This window comes from Aricia agestis, chromosome 18 (assembly GCF_905147365.1).
Source record: "Aricia agestis chromosome 18, ilAriAges1.1, whole genome shotgun sequence".
Taxonomy (NCBI): domain Eukaryota; kingdom Metazoa; phylum Arthropoda; class Insecta; order Lepidoptera; family Lycaenidae; genus Aricia; species Aricia agestis.
The window spans coordinates 718,169-734,781 of NC_056423.1; the positions used below are offsets into that span (position 1 = coordinate 718,169).

Sequence of the window (16,613 nt, forward strand, 5' to 3'; positions counted from 1 at the left end):
TCTTATCGACTTTTCGATTTTCACAGCGAACTCTTAATTTAAGTCGAAACGTACGAAAATCAACATATCGAGCGAAGTCCAGTTCCGATATCATCTAGAGGGTAAGGCCAAATTAGCCTCGAAGAAGCTTGGCGTTCTTAACAGAGCGAGACAGTACTTCAGTCCGGACCAACGCCTACAACTCTGCAAGGCGCAGGTTCGGCCTCATATGGAATATTGTTCTCATCTCTGGGCAGGGGCGCCAAAATACCAACTGCTCCCTCTGGATCGTATCCAACGAAGGGCTGCTCGAATTGTTGACTGCCATAGTGTTTCAAACAGCTTGGACCCCTTGGAATTACGCCGAGATGTAGCTTCACTCTGCATCCTCTATCGGTTATATCACGGGGAATGCTCTGAGGAATTGTTCGGAATCATACCACCTGCAACTTTTCGCCATCGTCCCACGCGAAAAACATACCATCCTCATCACCTTGATGAGTGGCAGTCTTCCACAGTGCGTTTTTCGCGTAACTTTCTGCCGCGCACTGTAAAACTCTGGAACGAACTGTCACCAGCAGTATTTCCGGATCTATACGACCTGCAAACCTTCAAGAAAAGAGCGTATTCCTTCTTAAAAGGCCGGCAACGCACCTGCAGCTCTTCTGATGTTGCGAGAGTCCATGGGCGACGGTAGTTGCTTACCATCAGGTGACCCGTTTGCTCGTTTGCCCCTTTATTTAATAAAAAAAAAATCAAATTCCCTAAAGTAGTATTAAATATATATGGGCACAGACATGGGTAAGTTTTTTACTCTGTTGTGAATATGATCTATGACCATTCTGCTCATCCTTGCAACACGGCGACAGTTGCGTCACTCGATCGTGTTACTCTGCCCCGGATCACTCGTGCACTCTCGCTGTTTATGTCTCACGCCATCTTTGTGTCATGGATATATTGTTTGGGATTGTGCAAAGTAGAATGTTTGAACCATGGATATATTGCAATTATTTGGATTGTGTAACTGTGGACACAATTCCTGGATAATCCTTATCAATACTATCAATGCGAAAGTGTCTGTCCGTCTTACCTCTTCACACTTAAATGAATTTATATGAAATTTGGTATTGTAAGACGGCAAGATAGTTTTTGTTGCGAAAAATGTAGAGTTACGGGCGTCAACTAGTCATTATCCCTTTGGTAAAACCTACTGTAAGTATAGTAAGACAGATTTTTTAGGTTTTTTGAAACCTATACACGGATAATTTAACTTGGCTCATGCTCCTATAGTAGCAAATATCTGAGGTGCCTTATATTGTTATACTGTTCTTGTGGATAGGAAATATTATGTATTTTTTAAATGGGTACAGAGTGTTCTACCGAATCTTCCTATCTGTCCATATTATGTGATTTAAACTTATTGGTAACACCGAGAGTCCAAAGGCCTAGGTTCTTTGGATACGATCTAGAGTCTCAAGTAAATCTGGAGGTTTAGATCTCGTGTGACCTAAAATTAAAGTTGTGACTCAAATGAACACTGAACCAGTACGTGACGTCACAGACATCGACTTCGATAATGTCATTATCGAAGTCGATGTCTGTGACCAGCGACCAGCTGACCCACTAGTGTTGGGCTGGTGATAGATCCATAATATCGACTATGTAGAGTTGTGACTCATATCGATACTGACCGACTAGTGTTGGGCCGGTGACCGACATAGCTAGGTAGAGTTGTGAGTTGTGAGTCATATCGATATTGTGTTCGGTATCGATATGAGGTACTCATATCGATACACATGTATACAGTTGGCATGGCGCGGCCATGCCGACTGTATGGGCGCCGCAGGCTCGATCGCACAAAAAGTCTGTTGTCTGCGATCTCCCTTATGCATGCGATATGATATATTAAGCAATAACGCTCAAGGAGCGGGGGCGGTGGAGGGCGGAGTGTATCTGCTTTGTTCTGTAAAAGTAACTTATCTCCTTCCCCTAATTGGTCTTCTCTATATCTGTACCAAACTCTTCAGCATTATAATATTAAGTAGATATTCAAGTCCTAAAGTTGTGAAGTCGATACGTCACCCCTGAACTCACCAGTGGCCAGTACTGAGTAGTGGACAGATGGGGCGATAACGTCGACATGCGCACGCACCGCACCGGTTTGTGTTGACACACGCGCACTCGTCTGACCGTCCAGACAATTGGTAAAGCTCAAGAGATTTTATGACAAGTTCATACATACAATAATGCGAAAAGACTCTTTTTATTTCATCACAACCTATTATTTCTTAAGAGGATACACCAGGGGCTAGAGAAATGAAAAAAAAAAGTACGTGTAATATCTATAGCTCTCTTACCTCAAGCCTATACCGCAGAACGCGATAGAGACAACTGCAAAAAATCTACGGCTCGTTGTCCCCTGATTCCTTCTCCAAAACTTAACCGATTTAAGTACTTTTTTCATTAAAGATTAAAGAAAGGCTTGAGCTGTGTTCCTATGTTTTATTTTTTTTTGTATAATCTAGCTAAATCTGTTTTCTGGATATTTCAAATTTGTATGGAAAAAAGGGCGATGTGGACTCCTCTTAACCCTTTACTGCATATGAAGCCATTTCTGGCTCTTCAGATTAAACATTTTTTTCTGCCTTTATTATAATGAGAATGGATTATATATTTTCACTCCTATATCAACTACTTCTCTGTGGATCGAAACGTATTTTTTTGCTGATGGAAAAATGTAATCTGCGAATGTAATTTCACTTTTTAGCGGCGCAGGCGCATGAAACATACGAAGTAAAATTTTATGCGACTTTGACGATGTATAATTTTGAAAAAAAGTTATAAATATTTGTTTTACTATAGACTTGGTTTTTTTACTATATTTTCTGAATTTTCTGCGGGAGCCACTTCTAGCTTCGTATGCATTCACAGATCTTACTTGCATGCTTTTATAGTACCAATAAGTTCACAAGAACTATCCCTGGTGATGATTAGTGATAAGTTAGGATCTGAGTCGAATGAGGATAAATTACCGTTTTCTAACTTTCTCTAATTCAAATACAATAAAAGCATGGTTATTATGGCGATATCTGGAGGTCCAACTAGTACTACAATTCTGCATCGCATTATCAAAGTTTTATAAACGTGTCGGATAATATATTCTTACATAATTCATAATTGTACCACTTCGGCCTGACCAAAAAAACACCCTTGACCAGTCGGAAGGTCTTCCTTTGCGGCCTCCACCATATGACCACATTAGTAACCCTCCACAAAAATACTCCTACTTCATCAAAATTAATAATTATGTTTCGATCGCATATAAAATGTGAAAATTCTTATGTTTTCTTATGCCTAAACGAGAAAAGAAACTGCATCAAAGACTTTTACAAAGCTAAATTCTGTACTTGTTATGCGTACGAAGCCATTAATGGCTTCTAAAATTATTTTCTAAAATAAGGTACTAAAAATTTTTTTTTCCTAATAATTTTCTTAATTACCCCTTATGAAGTAATAGTAACCAGCAAAACATTTTTTCTTCATTCTATCATAATTCATGCAATAGAGGGTTAAAGTACATGCGGACAATACGCATGCCGTCAGGAGTATAATATTATCATCCGCTTGCGGATCAGATCCGCACGCGGTAGATAGCACGCATGACAGGAATAAACGATCAGAGCCTGTAGCTGAGACATTCTCATTATTGCTTCTTTATAGAATCGCCGATCAAAATGTATGGAATTGGCGTAAGCGTCCGATAATTTGACGTTGATGTTCAACTCGTGTAATGTCAATTCCATACATTTTGATCGACGATTCTATAAAGAAGCGATAAAAAGTTTCGACTACAGGCCTGAAGTCAGTAGTATCTGAATCGGTAGTAGATACGTCAGTAATAATAATAATAATACCCCCCACACCGGTTTCGCTGACGGTGGCCAGTTTCATTGAAACCAGGCCAGCTACGCAGGAGTAATTTTATAGTGCCCAAGTGTGTGCGCAGTACACAAGAGCACTCTCTATTCCTTTACTCTTATAACCCAGTGGGACGGAAGACCGACACGATCGGCGAGAGATCAGGCGCAGGACCGACTTTTTACATGCCCATCCGACGCATGGATCATCTTACTTGTCAGACAATCAGGTGATCAGCCTGCATCGTCCTAACCAAACTTGGAAATAACATGTTTCCAACGCGGGAATCGAACCCACGACCTTCGAGTCAAGAGCCGCGCTCTGTACCACTAGACTACGGAGGCGTCGTTCGAATCAGTAGTAGATACGTCAGTACTGAGTAGTGGACAGATGCGGCGATAACGTCGACACACCGGTTTGTGTTGATGCACGCGCACACGTCCGCGTTATTGATCGAAACTCAGAACGATTACTTGCTAATATAACTGCATTATGTATATGACAAAAGAGCATTATATCCATCCATACTAATATTATAAATGTGAAAGTTTGTCTGTCTCTCTGTTATCTCTTCACGCCCAAACCACCGAATCGATTTATCTGAAATTTGGTATGAAGGTACATAACATACTTTCTATCACGGAAAGATGTACGGTTCCCGCGCGAATGGAGTTGCGGGCGAAATCCTGCACTAACATAAAAAGAACGAAAGTGTCCGTCTGTTATCTCTTTTGCATAAACAGATTTGTATGTAATTTCTTATGGACAGACCTCGACTCATGGAAAAGACTTAAAATTTACTAAAAAATAAAACTATTATTTCTGTAATTGTTTTATTCATTCAGAGACATTGAATGTCTAATTAACTTAATAAAGACTGTCAACAAAGTCTTCATTTAATTAAAGTTAAATATTCATGAAAAGAGTGTAGCCGTGTGAATTAAAAATGTCTTAAAGATGGGTCGTTACTACACAAAGTAATAAATAGCGCCACTTATTCATTATACTTTGAAAGAATCAGTCACAGCGATGTGGGAATGTGACGTTTGCAGCTGCGCCGGCGCATAAATCATATTTGGAGGCATACAGATCGATCTACAGATACCAAGATGGATTCTAATTAAATACAACATTGTCTGTATGACGAAATTCGGTAGATAGAACGATAAGTTAATTAAAATAGGCATGAAGTCAAAATAAGATTTTCGTAGATACAAAGTGTGTTTTAAATGTCGTAAGGAATGCATAATAAGTATCGTTTAAAATAATTTGTAAATAAATGAATAATAACATAAGAAGCATGAACGGTAGACAAAACATACAAAAAGAAAAAAAAAGCAGCGCGATCATTTTTTTAAACAAAGCCATAAGCAGCGCGATCATTTTTTTAAACAACGCCATCTATGATCAAATTTCGCGAACAACAAAGACGTCGCAGTTTGTTCCATCTTTCACCGAGATACGATCTGGTCTATAAAATTTCGCCATTTACCAATGAGAGAACAATAACAATCGTCGAATGGGCGATCTAAACTGCGTAACGGACCATACACTAGACGTGTACATGGCGAGGATACGATAACTGACACAGCTGGAGTATGAAAATCAATAATAATGATTTGCTTCCAGCCCTGAATGCAACTAGGGCTGCCACTTCAAACTATCGAAGTAACTTTTGGGAGGATAAATCCATTTTTTTTTAATGAAATGCAAACGAGCAAACGGGTCACCTGATAGAAAGCAACTTCCGTCGCCCATGGACACTCGCAGCATCAGAAGAGCTGCAGGTGCGTTGCCGGCCTTTTAAGAGGGAATAGGGTAATAGGGGAGGGTAGGAAAGGGAAGGGAATAGGGGAGGGTAGGGAAGGGAATAGTGTAGGGGATTGGGCCTCCGGTAAACTCACTCACTCGGCGAAACACAGCGCAAGCGCTGTTTCTCGCCGGTTTTCTGTGAGAACGTGGTATTTCTCCGGTGGAGCCAGCCCATTCGTGCCGAAGCATGGCTCTCCCACGTGTAGATGCCACGTGTAGATCCATGCTATTATTCGAAAGTTAGTCTTTCTGTCGGTTGCCTCTTCACGGTCAAACCACTGAACCCGTTATGATGAAAGGTGTCAAAAAACTTTGACTCCTAAGGAAGGACATACAATAGTTTATTTGATGGAAAACTGTAGTGCGAAGTTGCAGTCTGTTGTTTTTTTTAAATTTAAACTGTCTGTGATACCCTTACAATAAGCGTAATTGTAAAATATGTAATAAGAAATAAATTATGAATTTGAATTCAAAAGAAGATATGCATAGACCTGGTCTACAATTCCGCTATGGGAAACATAGTCTATTTCCTAAATTACTAGACTAGACGTTATCAAGTCTGGCCTCGAACCATTTCACAAATATGGTATAAAATATTGGCGTACTAATAATGAGCGATACCCTACTCCTTGCCTTTTAAAAAGCCGTACTGATTTTCCCACGGATTTCGTAAGCTATTGTTGCTAGTGATGGCCTCAATCAAAATAGTTATCGATATTTTTCGCAAAAAAAAAACGATAGATAAGAAAACTTTTTACGCCTTTTATCGACAGTTTACAGAATTTGGTTTACCAAAACAAAATTAATAATTAACATGTAACAACTTAAGTCTCAAAATATGCATTAAATTGTAGCAAGCTTTGTCTTGCGTCTAAACACTATTAATCTAATTTCACATTATTCGTGTGGTTGGGTGCATAAAATTATGTTATTATACTGTAAAGTTGACACAGCCTCATCCCATAAAACGGTATCGCACTGCGACGTACATTATAAATTTAGCTCACTTTCACTTGCACATTTTCTCATAATAATGCAGAACAATTTAAACACACAATGCAGGTATAAATTATTAAGTTTTAGATTTCATAGTGAATAATGCATATATTGTATTATCAATATAACTAATAGTATTACAGAATATAATATGTAACACAAATTCATTTATAAATTTTCTAAAAATATGAAAGTAAACATTGAAAAGGCAGTGCTGTAAGTTATGATTTTTCGTTAGTCGATCAAATTTTTTTGATACAAACGGGACAAATCTATGTTTTTTTAAAGAACATCGAGTATCAGTTTTTGCTAAAAAAATAACAAATATCGATGAAATTTTGTCGATAATTTTGTAATTATCGACAAAATATCATCGACATAAGCCCACGTCTATCTGCTACCGTCCGAGCGTGACCGTTGGCGACAAACGACTCGCGTGACGATTCTGAACGCGCCCTTATCTTGTCGATACTGAGACCTCACACAAACTTCAACTTAGCCCCTATGCCTTCGACAATAAGAGTCACAATGAACTTTAGATTAATATATCCCCCAATAAAATGTATAAAATAGATGTTGCTCGGTATGTAGAGATTAACTTGAGAATTATTTGGTTCCGGCTTCTATATCCGTAATCCGGATTCTACCATCTTTTACAACGGATTCATGCTGTTTTTGTCACTTTGGTAGGTCACTGTCACTCAGAGATAATGACATACCATTACTTTATAGGGGACTTTACATTGAGTAGCGCTTAAGCTTTTGAGCATAACTATACAGGCTGTAACCAAACAATGTGATGTTAGTTTAGGGTGTGTCTGTGTCCCTTATATTATATAGAGTTTACTGTGAAAGTAGCAGCGCCGAAAAAGTTACCTTTTCTCAATATGTTTTGTGTACATCTCATATAAAGTTTTTAAGAGGAATATTTGTATCATCAGCAATTTAGTATCTCCTAGTTCTCTTTATAAAAACTCAACTTTCGTAACGAGCCAATAAGTGGATTAAATGCAGATTCAAAGTTCAGTCGATTTCCCAATTATGACTTTCCCACGATATTTCGCGTCCGACACCAAGCGCTAATAGGACCGTACGTGCTTCGTGGACAATGAGGGACATTTAGAGAGAAACTATTGCAGAACTTAAAAACTTAGCTTTTGCACACGACGTTGCTTGACTATCATGTTTGATCACCCTGAAAGAGATTACTTTAATCTTTGAAGAAAGATTGTCTTAAAATACTTCCCATATTTAAGGAGATTCTCTCTTTTAACGCACAAAAAGTAATAAGAGTACCTGATCATGCCTCGTGGACAGTGAGGGACATTTAAAGAGAAACTATTGCAAAACGAAATAATTTATATTTAGCACACGACGTTGCTTTACACATTTAATCTTTTAAGATAGATTTTCCTAAAATCAACCAATATTTTAAGGAGATTATCTCTATTTTAAGCATATATCAAGTGTTGATTAAACCTAGAGGTTCTTTGTGGACAATGAGGGACATTTAAAGACAAAGAAAAACTTATCTTTTGCACAAGACGTTGCTTTACACGTTTAACCTTTTAAGACAGATTTTCCTAAAATAAATGGAATATTTTAGGGAGATTATCTCTATTTTACTTGTATATTAAGGGGTAATTGAACCTAGAAGTTCTTCGTGGACGATCAAGGACATGTAGAGAGATATTGTAGAACGGAAAAACCAGATTTTGCACACGACGTTGCTTTACACGTTTAATCCTCTCAAGGGATTATTTTAGGAGATTCTCTTATTTTCCGAACATCATGCGCTTTAGAGAGAAACTTTTGCAGAACGGAAGAACTTAGCTTTTACACACGACGTTCACCTTACACACTTCCTTCCATGAGAGTTCGTCCCAAAATACATGAAATATTTGAGGCAATTATCTCATTTTCCTTACTAATAGGACCTATACGTGCTTCGTTGACAATGAGGGATATTTAGAGAGAAACTATTGCAGAACGTAAAACTCATGCACATGATGTTGTATTCTTTTGGGAAACGTTTTGGACGATTGATACATTTAAATTGTTAAGGAAATCTGATAAAATATAGCCGGCAATTCTAGGATCTCTTTACCGGCATCCGTTGCGGATAAGAGTATACGGATATGTTCACTGTTTAAGCTGATCCATCAGTTTTATTTGACTTTTACTGGCGATATGTTTGTGTCCTACGCAGTAAATATAAACTCACACTGTCACTATAAAGATCTGCTCCTGTCATCTCCACTTACCTTGGTCTTCAAGAATCTAAGATCCCTTACTGGGACTGTCCTTCTACTGATCTTCAGCTCTGTCTGCAGAACTTCCATGGTGGTGATGTCCTGGAATCCCTGCTCCTCTAGCGCGCGACAGGTCCTCTGGACTTGCTCGATGCAGGGAGAGAACGAGCAGAATCTACCACCTGGAAGAGATTTTTTAATTCTAAGTGTCTAAACACACCATACCGAAGTTCCGCGGCGGAAGCGACGGAATTTCGGCATGGTGTGTCATCGGTAATTTAAAATACATTGCAGGCGGAATCATGCCAAACTTCCGCCGCGGAACTTCGGTATGGTGTGTTTATGACACTTATTAGCAATTTTTCATGGGTTTAATTCAATTTTGTCAAAAAAATTAAAGAAAAGAATTGACTAAGATCTAGAGTTGTCTTAGAGAAATTGTGTAACACAAATTAAGCATTTTAAAGGAGAAAGATTGTGTTCCCTCACAACCACAAGACTGTTTCTTGTAGTATACTTCTTATTCCCTATTAATCTCCTGATTAAATTTGAATTTCTAAGACATAATGTCCCTTAGACAACCCGAAGATTTTAATAAGATTTTTGTGTTTGTTTATTCTATTTGTACAGATTTTGACCCCTCATCATACTTAAAATGTGTGTAATAGCAGGCCGAAGCTCATGTTACAGTATTAAATATAAAGAAAAAAAGTAAGACGAGTCTTTACAAAGCCTTATAATGACCATAGGGATTTCACAGATACTAGATATATTTAGGCCTCAAACAGTATTTGTCTTGATGATATATTGCATCAGCTCAAGGTCTGTACCGGTTTTAACCATTGTCCGAACCGCCAGGTCACATTACACACTGACATGCAGTAGGCACTGGGTCGGGGAGGTCAAGCGACTGACAGATACTGTAGGAACGCATAGAGTTTGTTTCGCCGGTTATTTTATGGTAAGGTAACGCCTTGATATTTTGGCTGCAGCGATATCGATTTTTCTCAACAATGACTAAAGCTAAGAAATTAAAGTTCATTGTCAGTATTCCTCATGTCTTTATCTATGAATTACCCATAACATAACACGATTGGTCAACATTTATAACACAGAATAATCAATCAAAAAGTTATCTATAAAAACAGGGATTCTAATTTTGCCACCAGAGGAGAGTGATTTAAGCTTCCAAAGTTTGTACATAGATTAGTTCAAGCATACACTATAATGTGCCCGTATAGCTTATTTATTTATGGTTTTTAAATTACGCGACAAAAACCATTTTGTCGCTTACGCCCTTTCCATTTCTTGCTGTTCCATTTCTAGCATTTTCCATTTCTTCCATTTCAAACAAGCGATCTAAAATATTATATCCAAAATGATTTTTTACTTTAACGCGGCGTCACCTTAAACCGGTGGATGGATTTACTTGAGAATACGAAAAAAGATGTTAAAGTTTCATTTGAAAATAAATAATGAAGCGTACATTTTTCGGCAGACGTGGGAGAGCCATGCTTCTGTACGAATGGGCCGGCTCGACCGGAGAAATACCACTTCTCACAGCAAACCGGCGTGAAACAGCGCTTGCGCTGTGTTTCGCCGAGTGAGTGAGTTTACCGGAGGCCCAATCCCCTACCCTATTCCCTTCCCTACCCTCCCCTATTCTCTTCCCTTCCCTTCCCATCCCTACCCTCCCCTATTACCCTATTCCCTCTTAAAAGGCCGGCAACGCACCTGCAGCTCTTCTGATGCTGCGAGTGTCTATGGGCGACGGAAGTTGCTTTCCATCAGGTGACCCGTTTGCTCGTTTGCCCCTTTATTTCATAAAAAAAAAAGTAAAAAGTATCCTATGTCCTTTACCGGGACTAGAAAGTCGAAGTATCTCCATACAAAACAGCAAAATCGTTTCATCGGTTTGAGTATGAAAAAGTAACAGATAGACAGAAAGACAGACACACTTTCGCATTTTTAATAAATATTATACATATGGATTTTCGTTCCCTTTATAGCTTTGTGGTCAAATCTGTATAAAGCAAGTAAGCAACAATATTAGAAACACAACAGGGGGAACAGATACACACTCAACGCCAAAACATGATTTTAGGAACGAAATGACAAGATTTCCTTTGATAATAATTTGGCACTACATACACACTTTCTATGATGGTTAATCTATGTGTGCTGAAGATATATTTTTATTCGCCCGCTTTGATCTGATGCCTATCGTCCCTGTCAATGTATCATTATCAGGTTCTAGAATATAGACACAATTTTGGTCCAGAGTACATCCCATAGACGTCCCGTCTTGATACCGTTTTAGGCATACTAAGGTACTGTCGTAAGGACAGGTGCTGTTGAGCTTGAAAATGTCTCCAATGACAGTGTCCTGTGGAAGTAACTAGGCATCTTCAGTCTAGACCGGAGACACAACAAAGATACTCCATTAAGGGTCCTTTTAACCAACGTACAATCCGAGGATTTTGTAAATCGCTTACATTTCTGTTAAGTTCGAATTCAGATGATAAGAATTAAAAAAATGACAATCGTGTAATGTCATATCATACGTACACGTATTCGTCAAATATGCTTCAAACTAACTGAGTACTAACTAAAATAAAAATATGGGATTCAAACAAATTAATGAGCCATTGTATTTCTTCTTTGAGCTTTCCATTGCATGAAAATAAAGTGATATTTTAATTGGAATAATTTTAGGTTGCTGTTTTTTTTCACCCTTATACAATAGCTCAACAGAGCAGTGTTCACAAGATTAACAAAGTTTGTCAGATCTCATCCTTACTCCCAAATCATTTAGGATTTCCGAAACTTAAGAGCCGCCGCTATCTTATCGTATAAGGACGGCGTCACTCAGCATGCCAATCCCGCGCGCCGCGGGGGGCACCCTCAAATTGTTTCCCTGCCCCTGATTGACAGCCGAGACAAGTTACCATAGTTACGAGATCGCCGACGTAACAGATAGCGCACAAAAAATGTCCAAATACAGTACAGTATGACGTGGAGATCGGTATCGTGTCGATCGGAGTCTATTAAATGTTTTTGAATTCGCGAGACAGATCTTTTATTATGTACAACGAGAGAAATTGACTCGTAAGCATCTGGCGGGCTTACATAATTTCGGCTGTTATGTCAAACCAAGCCGACAGAATTTAACACTGTCTTGACATAACCCGACCAAGTAATTAAGGTTAGTATGTAGGCTGGCCTTGCTGATTTAGGCTCTAATTACATTATTATCGTTTGGCCGGTACACCACGAGATCACAAGCAGTTGCGTATGTAAAGATTTATTTTAAAAGCGGCACGGTCGCGCCCTTAATTACATACAATTGCTTGTGATCTCTTGATGTAGCGGCGAAACCGCTCATCCTGCGGACTCATATTAATCGAGCCTTACCGCAACGCACCGCAACGTACGGTGCGTTGCGGTGCGTTCTGTGATTCTTATTGTGAAGGACAAGTTCTGGCAAGGAAAAGTTGATCCACCCAATTAAAACCACAAATAACTACACAATCATTAAAACTACACAAATAACTACACAATTTAATTATATTGATGTTGTTATAAATATTTTATCTCATATTAGCCCGGGCGCGCATTAGCGGCAAAGCCGCAGCGGCCAGATCGCGACGGCCATGGAGATCTGTATGAAACCGTCATAGACTACGCGCACCTGGCCGCACGGCGGCCAGCGGCCACACCATACTTACAATGGCCGCTGCGGCCTGGCCGCTAGTGCGCGCCCGGTATAGTCACTGTGACGAAGAAAAATGTTCACCAAGAGTCTTGCATGGTGTTGCATAGTCGGTCTTGGTCTTGTTCTTGTTCTTGCACACCCAGTTTTGGTCTTGGTCTTGCAGCTTGCTAGTTTTTTGCAAGACCAAGACCAAGATTGCAAGACCAAGACCAATTTTGCTCAACTGCGAATTCAAAAACATTTGACGACCTCTGTGGCTCAGAGCGCGTTGGTAGCTCAAGCCGGGGGTCGCGGGTTCAAATCCCGCCGACGGAACAAAAGAGTTTTCAATGTTCCCGGGTCTGGATGTATATTAAATATGTATATGATATAATAAAAATCTTAAATATATGTATAGTATAAAAGTATTAAATATATTTCCGTTGTCTGGTACCTGTAACACAAGTCCTTTAGGTACTTAGCATGGGGCCAGACTGACGTGGTGTGAAGCGTCCATAGATATTAAAAAAATTTTGCTCAACACTAAACGCACCGAAGCCGTGTAAAATCTTAGTAACATTTCGGACAAAGCTGCGGGCACCGCTGCAGCGTTCTACGAATGTGGCTTTACCAGCTAGCGTGCTCTGATATCATACGGACTATAATGAAGGCATTGGGTGGCGAAATATGTGATCTTAATGGATCCGTAGTCACGCCACAACGGTATTACTAAATTCGTGTGAGGTACTAACTACTAACAATGGTGACATACTTGTGCCATCCGTCCCGTCCAATTCTAGTAACTATTGGATATTTCAGTTGGAATATTTGAATTGTGATATCACGTTCACCGAAACAAGATCGTACAGCACGAGAATTTGGCTTGTCATTCATACTATAAATACTATAAAGCGGAAAAACATATTCGTTTGTTTGGACGTGCTAATCGCACAAACTACGGTAGTTTTTTTCTAGATTTGATCCGATTTTGATGTATTTTTTGTTTGAGGGCTGACATGATTAAATTGTTATAGTTATCAAAATCATCATCGCTTACACTTCTAGCCTTAGCACGGCCACCAGTAGAAATGCGAAAGTATGGACAACTGTGGAGATAAACTTAAGGTAGCGTTCCGATCTTTTTCGTTCCTAAAAATTCAATTAAAATGCCACTTTATGACAGACTATAGTCCTAAAAATTCAAATAATATCCTACTCTATGACATATACTATAGTCTGTAATAAAGTGGCATTTTTACTGGTGGCCGTGCTAAGGCTACTAGTAAATTTTGGATTTGTCTAGTTGTTAGGCTGTAGTAGCTTCGAGAAGTTTGATCGGCAATTTTGTCTTATGATCTGACACAGGACATTCAAAGAAAATCAATGAGTGTCCTGGGGAAGGAATTCGTTTTTTTTTGTGGTGTTTTTAAAATTTTCATTATAATGTGTAACTTTATTACACCAATATATCTTACAAAGTTCTAGCTCATTATAAAGGCCTAGCTAGTTAATTAGAGCAACATTTTGGGCAGTCAGTCGTTCGGGCGACATTCCTGTGACCTGACCTGCGCCGGCGCAACCGAGGATGACTAATCTATACTTTGTTCTATGACATGTGACCACCAAACTGACCTACAAGATCTGCGGGGCTAAAATGGTCGCTTTGAAGAATCATGATATGAATCATAATATGATTCATTTTTCTAAAATCGCAAAATGCAACTCTGCTTGCAATTCATTTCTGTATTTTTGTACTGATTTGACATTGGTCAGTTTGACAGTTTTGACAACTCATTTGTTGAATTGATTGAGAGGAATGTTAAATGTGACCATTTTAGCCCCGCAGATAGAACATATTATTCATACTATACTTATACACTAACACTTTATACACAAATCACAATATGTCATAGAACGCATCTCAGCTTTCAAACAAAAAAAAACACTGTAATAAAATCGGTCAACCTATTTAAATAATTTAATAACGATTTATTTGACGCAATAGGATTATACAGTGTAGTGTAGTGTATCTAGATCATAAAGTTAATATACCTAGCGGAAAGGTATATTAACTTTATGATTTAGATGTAACTATTTACAATGCCCCGGACAGACATACACACAGACAGACGCGTCAAACTTCTAATACCTCTGTTTTCATGGAGGTTTAAAAGTTAGCTGTGAGGTAAATCAGCTGACAAAGCTTTGTTCAACTGATAATCCACATGCATGATGCTAACCTTTCACAATCCTAGAAGAATATGCCCCTTTAGACGTTCCCATTTGTATTGGTCATTGGCCAACGTGTAAGCCTATGCCACTTATAATGGATGAAAAAAGTTCCAGCATTAGCCTCAATAAACCTGTCACAATATAAAGGATTACCGTTCCATTCGATTACACAAACGATTTACACGTACTTAGAGCTGGTATCGATTTAATTACGATTATAATCGGATCGTCGCGAGACAATGCGCACGCGCCGCTCATTATTGCGTAGCCCGAGTGTGTGTGTTTGTGCGTGTGTGTGTGATTTCACTGCCAGTTTATCTTAGCTAATACATCACTAGATTGTCCACTATTGTCAGTGTTGGGCTATTGTGATGTGTAGTGATGGGGGTAGCTTATCGATGTTTCTCGAATTAGTTTGATTGAGTTAGCAAGTTCTTTGGGTAATCTACATAGTACATACCTTATAAAAATTAGGAATGTCTCGTAATAAGCGTAGATATTGAAAATATTTTGAAGATACTGTTTTATTGTCAATGTTTGACGAACATAATTATATTTTTAGTAAACTAGGTGTTGTCATGACTGTATCTCCTATGAATCGTACATTTTAGCGGGATTAAAACTATAATATACAGGGTGTAACAAAAATGAGTGATAATACTTTAGGGTCTATACATGTTCCTTGTAGAGAGTTCACTGTGAAAGTGGCAGCTCTGAAAGACCAAATTTTTTTTTCACTTTTGTATGGGGAAACTCGTAACGCTCGGGCCCTTGCCCATACAAAAGCGAAAAAAAAATCGTCTTTCAGCGCTGCTACTTTCACAGTGAACTCTCTACAAGGGACACGTACACACCCTAAAATATTATCACTTATTTTTGTTACACACTGTATATTCTATCCCAGAGCCTAAATATTATTTCACCTCTATAATCTAATATCCATACAAAACTTTATCGAAATTGTTAGAGCACGAAGAGGGAACAGACCGATATTAATATTATCAGTATGGATTGATGCAGAAAGATAAGATTTCAAGTAATCAGTTAGTAAACTGATATAAAGCCACCCACTATCAGCCCACTAGTCATCTGTTGAAATGAATTTAGATTACATAAGATACAGTTTGAAATTCAATGAAATGAAAATAATTATTTAGTTTCGATCGCATCGATCGATCGCGTAATTATTTACTAACGGCCGCACTTTTAATTTGATTGATTTAACCGTGCAGAGGTAACAGACTCATACACTTTTATACTCCGTTGCGCCAAAATATGTTTGTATAGCGGGAACCGTACATTTTTTCGAGATAAAACGTAAACAGATTCAAAAACGGAGTAATTCCGTTATGGGCAACAACTAGATAAACAGGTGTAAGAAAACCAAGTGATAATAATTTAGGGTGGATGTGTTCCTCGTATGACTTAGTTCACTGTGAAAATAGCAGCGCTAAAAGGCAAATTAATGATACCCATACAAATTACAAAAAAATGCTCTTCCAGCGCTGCTACTTTCACATTGAAGCGTAACATGCACAGTACACACCCCTAGTTTTGTTACATCCTGTATAATAAATAGGGATTTTATTATTGACATCGATATAGCTTTCGACATCTCTACACGCCCTAAGTGCCACTTAGGGCATGATGTGGATTGTTACAAAATCATCTGAGCAGAGCTTTGCCTAGTAACTAGTATAGAGTCTGTAAGATTAATAGTTTGGGAAATC

The 16,613-nt window shown here is 38.6% G+C and overlaps 1 protein-coding gene across 1 annotated transcript in view; it reads right to left on the reverse strand.

The window, feature by feature from the left end:
- LOC121735805 (tRNA (adenine(58)-N(1))-methyltransferase catalytic subunit TRMT61A) overlaps positions 1-16,613 on the reverse strand; it is a 98,525-nt gene that overhangs the window by 41,628 nt on the left and 40,284 nt on the right. Inside the window, exon 5 of the mRNA XM_042126766.1 lies at positions 8,970-9,139. Within this exon, the coding sequence (XP_041982700.1) occupies positions 8,970-9,139 (170 nt within the window). The remainder of the gene's footprint in view (positions 1-8,969; positions 9,140-16,613) is intronic.